General features: G+C 55.2%; 1 protein-coding gene across 1 annotated transcript in view; it reads right to left on the bottom strand.

The window, feature by feature from the left end:
* Positions 1-6,129, bottom strand: part of SLC7A8 (solute carrier family 7 member 8) — a 60,116-nt gene that overhangs the window by 34,097 nt on the left and 19,890 nt on the right. The window contains exon 4 of the mRNA XM_004698901.2: positions 5,225-5,376. Within this exon, the coding sequence (XP_004698958.1) occupies positions 5,225-5,376 (152 nt within the window). The remainder of the gene's footprint in view (positions 1-5,224; positions 5,377-6,129) is intronic.

Below are 6,129 nucleotides of genomic sequence, written 5' to 3'. Positions count from 1 at the left end.
GGTGGGTCTGAGGAATGACCTGGGAGCCACAGGGAAGGCAGCATTGCCCAGGCATCTGGAGCAATGGGTTTAGAGCCTGGGGGATAACTGGGGACTGGAGAGTTTGCAGCCTCAAGGGAGAAATGCTCCGAGACTGAGATTGCGATGTGAAGCAAGACTTTTGAAAGCGCTGATGTCATGGGACTAATTTGCAAGGAGTGTCAAAACAACACGCACACATTTATCTACAAAAGCATCCCGTCTCCCTAGTCCCCGAGGGCTTTCTGTACAGGAATTTAGGGTCCAGAACAAGATAGAAACCCTTTCCTTTCCAAATGGCTCGAGGGAGAGGGAGAACCCTGAAACTGAGAAAACAGCCTTTCAGGAATCTAGCAGACAGAAAACAGGCTATGGACCGCTCCCCCTGCCCCCGCCCCCCCTTTGTGAAACGCACGCAGGACAAGGCAGGAAAAGTTGGGAGAACTAGCCGCTGGAATACAAGACATTCAGGAAGTGGAGGGAGGCTGGGACGGGGAAGAAACTGTGTTAGACACTAGATATGACTGTGGTCTTGGAAGGTACAGAGGCCAGGACCTGCGACAGCAAGGTGGGATGACGGGAAAGGAGGACAGAAGGCCCGCAGAGGACATCCCTGGGTCCCTTTGTGTGTGCCTAGGCCATGGTCCGAACCTGAGGCTGAATGACCAAAGAGCAAGCTGTGGATACCCAGACAGGGGCTCAATAACCGCCCCTTCTTTAGCGCTGCCAAGACCACTACCCACCACGATCGTAGCTACTGGGCAGCAGGGGCGAAGAGGATAAGGGCAGGCTTTCACGCTTAGCTTATTTTTATAAGTTACGTGAACATGCCGTGGTCATTTATTTTTTTCTGACAAAATTTAAGGGTGGGGGAGAAAAAAGGAATGAAGAGAGGAAAACAAAGTGGCACCCCCACCCCCACCGCCCCGGGAGAATTGGGCCAAATCTAGTTTTATCCCCTTCCAGTGCCTGCTCGGTCAGGAGAAGGGAGAAAGGCTTTTCATTTAATTAAACTTTACAATAAATTCTCTCTCTCTTTTTTTTTTTTACTGCCTGGTGGGTGGGGCTATTCTGCTGAGTCAGCGGTGACTCATCAGCTTTGACCTAAATCATAAAATCGCCCAAAGTGGCAGCTGCCCTGCCGTTGCGTAAGCAAGATTCAAAACTGAGCTTCCCTCTCTTCCCCTCTCCCCGCCCCCCTTCCTGGCTCCCCACAGGCAAGCTGGTTACAGCAGGTTCTTTCCTCCTCTCCACCCGCAGGCTACTCCATCGCCCCATCGGTCCTTAGCACGTCTTTCCAAAACGGCCCCAACCAGGGAACCAGACTTGACCTCATCTCCTCCCTCCAGCACACTCTGGAGGGGGCTCTTCCCACTGGGCTCCATGCCCCATTCTTGGATCCACGTTCTTGGATCCACGGACTGGACCCGGCGTAAAGCCCCAGTCAGCTCTGCTGGCCTTTCCCGCCAAAGCTCTGATGCAGGGCGAGTGGGGCCCAGCCACCAGCTTACCCAAAGGCGTTTCCGACGTAAATCCCATGTCTATTCCCTAGGCCATCGGTCCTCCCCATCCTCAAGTCGCGACCACGTCTCTGCAGAAGACGGCTAGACCCTCGCGACCACATCTCTGCAGAAGACGGCTAGACCCTCCTGCTCCCAGCTCCGCCTCTAGTCACGGAACTCCAGGCTGAGTTACTTTCCCCGGCTGACGTTCCTGGAAGCGGCTAAGATGTGGCGATGGTGGATGTGGGTGGGAGGCGTGCTGGAATCCAAGATAGCAGTATCTAAGGCAAGATAGCATCCCTCGCACTTTCCGGCCAGCCTGGTTCCTGTTTCACTAGATCCCTTAAGAGATGAGCTGCCAATGATCTTTTTTTTTTTAAAAAGAGAGAGAGAGAGGGAGAGAGAGAGAGAGATGAGCCGAGGGGCCTATAAGGAGTGGGCTTGCAAAATAAAAGAAAATAGTATTCAACAAAGAAGCAATCACAACGCCTGTGAAGACTCAAAGCAGCTGGGAGTATCCTGGCCTAAAAGCAGGAGAGCAAAAGTGCTTGCCCGGCTACATCCATGTACACATGCACCCTTGCGAGGGAGTCGGGGTGGGGGGTCCACATGGCCTGTGTCTGGAAGGACAGGGACAGGGCCCAGGGTCAGGCGAGTGGCTGTTTTCTGTTCCGTTACAGGAAATAAAGAGGAAGAAGCCTGGGAATAACAGGACTCCAGGTACGTTTTGGCCGAAAAAAGGAAAAACCGAAGGGAAGAAAAAAAAGTCAAAGAAGGGGAAGAAGTCTCTGCCGAAGACAGACAGACAGGTAGACAGACAGACAGACCCAGTAGCCAGTTCAGACAGGCCAGAACTTCTTCTCCCTGCCACTGGGTGGGTTCTGACTCAGAGCGACCGATAGGACAGTGAGTTAGTTAATTGTGCAGCCTGGCCGATAATCACATGTGGGGCTAATTGAAAGGCCGAGGGATAAATGGGTGGTGAGCCTCACCTTTCTAGCTCTCGGTCTCTTGCTTTGTGATGGTCGCACCAGGATGCAGCTGCCTTAGCAGTTCCCTGCTTCAGCTTGCAAGATTGACTTCCTACAAGACATCCCCAAGGAGAAGCTACATGGACCTATCCCGATGCAGCCCTGGGTGCTGGAGCAGTGGAGACCCCTGCTAGTGCTGAGATGCTTGTTCGTTCACTGACTCAGCTTTCCTCCTGCAGTCGGCATCATTGCCTGTGTTTTGTGAGGTGGAGGACTTTGTGGACTGGTGTTGGGTTAATGTTGGACTTGTGGGCTTGGGCAGCATTGGGTTGGGATGTTTTCATGATGCCCATTTTCTTTACATAAAACTCTCTCATACATGAGTCGCTGTGGATTTGTTTCTCCAAAGTACCCAGACTAATACAGACAGGGTAGAACTGCCCCCTGTGGGTGTCTAAGACAGTGACTCTACAGGAGTAGAAAGCCTCATCTCTCTCCCGAAGAGCAGCTGGTGGTTTCCAACTGCTGACCTTGTGGTTAGCAGCCCCATGTGTAACCACTATGCCACCAGGGCTCTTTACAGACCAGATAGGTTTCACGAAAACGTTGGTGACACAGCAGGAATTGGGTGGGGAGAGTGAGGGTCTTGTGGCTTTTGTCAGGAGTGCAGTTTCAAAATCCCTCCTTGGTCCGGCCCTCAAGCAAGTGCTGGCCCGGGGCGGGGCGGGCTGGTGTGGGCAACCTGTCTCTCTGGATGAGGCTGCAGGGAAGAGAGATTCTTATCTGCGTGGAGGTCTGAGCCTCTGACTGCTCTATCCAGGAGGCTCAGCGAGTGAAAGACCAGACCTGTTCTTGGTGGGTCTGAGGAATGACCTGGGAGCCACAGGGTGCAGCTGCCTAAGGAATGTAACCCTGTGGGGCAGGCTCCTCGTCCTGCAGGACAGACTGGTCAGCCTGGGACGCTGGCTTTCCAGCTGAAGGGGGATTTCCAGTTGGAGACAGCATCAGCAGGAGAAAGGGAGGCGCTGAAATCGCAGTGACCAGCACTCATGTGGCCCCTCTTCCCATCCCCCCACCCTTACCCAGCCTGTCTGCTGGCAGAAGCACACAGCTCTTCCTGCAGCTCCCCCCACCCCCATTTACTCCCTTCCTCCCTGCCTGGTTCTGGGTCTAGCTAGCAACAAGGCAAAATTGGCCCAGGCAGCTTGCCCCCGCAGCTCCCCTCCCGCCCGCCCTGCCCCCCTCCTGAAGCCCAGCCTCCGTCATGGACTGGACTGGGCTACTCAGGACTGAGAGTGCCCCGTTTGTCATCTCATCCAATGGCAGATAGGGCACCATGCCCGTCTCGCAGTGAGACTGGGCAATGTGGCCAAGCCTTCTCCCCAGGTAGGAAGTGGTAGAATGAAGATGCTGGCGCAGGTAACCTAAGGAACATGTCACAAACGCATGTCTTAGCACCACAGCGGGGTGTCTATCCCAGGGCCAAACACCAGTGCCAAAGGGGACCCACTAGACCAAACTACTTCTTGGGTATCAGTGGCTTGCCCTGAGGGAGGCGACAGAGGTGGGTGGGCTTGGAATAAGCTTCTCCTGACTTCCAACCCCGGGTAAGGTTTGGCCAGGCGGCCTTCCCGCTCGGGTAGGAGTTTGTCTGGGAAGGCAGGGACCAAGTCGGTTCTAGAAGAGGACCACATCTGTGCGGTCTCGAAATTAAATTTGGAGGGAAAGACATCAACACCCCGAATCTACCACCACCCCCGATATCGAGGTTGCGCAGCGAGGTTTCTGAGGTATGCTTGGCAGGACTGCTCTTTACAGCTTCTCTCGCCCACGCCAGATCTTCTTGATCCTAAGCCCAGGCCTCGCATACCTGGCTTTTCTCCCCAGTTACACAGCAAACTCCTCGAGGGAAGGGACCACAGACAATAATGAGTCTTTGTATGCCCCCAGCTCCTACCATTGACACCCTCCTTCCCAAGAGCTTAGAAAGCCTGAGCAGGAGGGTTGAGGGAAGAAATGTTCCCACAAGCAGCCAGGAAGGAAGGTGAGCGGGAAGGAGAGGGGATCGGGGAGCCCTGAGCCTGGCGCCACTGAGACCTGCTGCCATGGGTAAGCCGCTGGTCTGACTCAGCTTCCTCATCTGTGGCAGAGGGAAAGTGCTAACACTGGCCCCGGCCACCTCGTGGAATTGCCTGGAGGCTCCAGCCAAGGAATATGGGTGAAAGTCCGCTGGGTAAAGAATGCCGCCTCCAATGAAAATGACTGCCTCTGAGCAGCTACTTAAGATTTTTCTTTTCTTAGCATCAGATAATTGGATGAGAAATGCACTCACTCAAAGTACATGTGTGGGCTGGCCAGCGCCCCTGGGTGTGCAGCGGCACCCCTTCTTGCCAGGACTGGGGTCCAGTGTGGAGCTGGGAGGGTGACCAGGGAACCTGGTGGTGCACTGCTTGTAGACCACCCGCGCCTGGGTCGCGGCTCTGCACATGGCAGGCAGGGCAGCTCCCGCACTGTGATATATTGGAAGTCAGTCCTCAGCACCAGGGTTTGTACAAAACACCAACAATCTACAGAAATGATACTGAGCACATGTGTAGGCACTTGACGGGAATTAAAGGGAAGTGGGAGGTGGGGGAGAAAATATAGAGGGAGTGGGAGGGTCCTGGTAAACCTTAGACCACTGGGGAAGGTGAACAGAGGCTGGCTGGAAGGCCAGGCTCGGAAGACACTTACGCAAGCAGATGGCAGCCAGGACCCGAAGGCCGTACTCTGGGGGCAAGCAGGTGGGGAAGAGCGGCTGCAACACGTAGTTGGAGAAGGTGAGGGCGATGACGGCCTGGTTGGTGGGGTAGATCACCAGCAGAGCGATCCATAACCTCAGGAACCTGAGGGAGGAACAGGCTGGGTGACACGCAGGACGGAAACGGAGGAGGAGCCCACCCTCCCCCGACAGCCACCAGCAGGGATCCCAGCTTCATCCGGGCAGAGCCTGGCAACCGGAAGGGCAGTTGCAGGAGAGGGAGGTGTTTGCAGAACGCTGTGCCGCCCGGCCACCCTCAGAGGAGCCAGCTCAGACCTTGGGGATGGCAATTGAGAGCGAAATCTCAGCGAGTACTGGCACAGGGCTCGGGGTTCCTTCTCTCTCTCCCCTCCCCTTTCATCCTCTCTTCTCTGGCCCCCAGCACCCAGTGGTAGGGTTGGCAAAAGAAAGGTGGTAACCCCAGAATTCTGACAGCCAGGCTATGCTGAGGGAGTGGCTACTTAAGCCACAGACAGTGAAGGACAGCAGTGGGAGGTGGGCTACAGAAGCAACGGCCTCTCTAGCCTGTTGCCCATTTGGAGACACCTGGTGCCAAGTTGTAGAAATCGAGGGACTGGGTCTAGAGGGAGACCATGACTCTACGTAATGAGAGGACAGAGGGTCCCCTGGATCTTAGCCAGGTGGTCTCATCAATCCAGATCGGAGGGCTCCGAGTTGAAATGACATGCTCCCCGTGGGTCTCCACGGCCAGCATGATTCTGTGCTCCTATTTGCCCTCCCCTGTTGACCTTGCCCAGGGTGATCAACGGTGGGGTGAAAACGGCAAACCTGGTTCCTCTGTCAAGCCCAGGCACACGAAAAGGACCCGGGGCTACCC

The sequence above is a fragment of the Echinops telfairi genome, unplaced genomic scaffold (assembly GCF_000313985.2).
Source record: "Echinops telfairi isolate 266 unplaced genomic scaffold, ASM31398v2 ScPeMD7_18;HRSCAF=68, whole genome shotgun sequence".
NCBI lineage: Eukaryota > Metazoa > Chordata > Mammalia > Afrosoricida > Tenrecidae > Echinops > Echinops telfairi.
The sequence above is the reverse complement of the archived record's forward strand: the minus strand, read 5'-3'. Positions and strand labels throughout refer to the sequence as shown.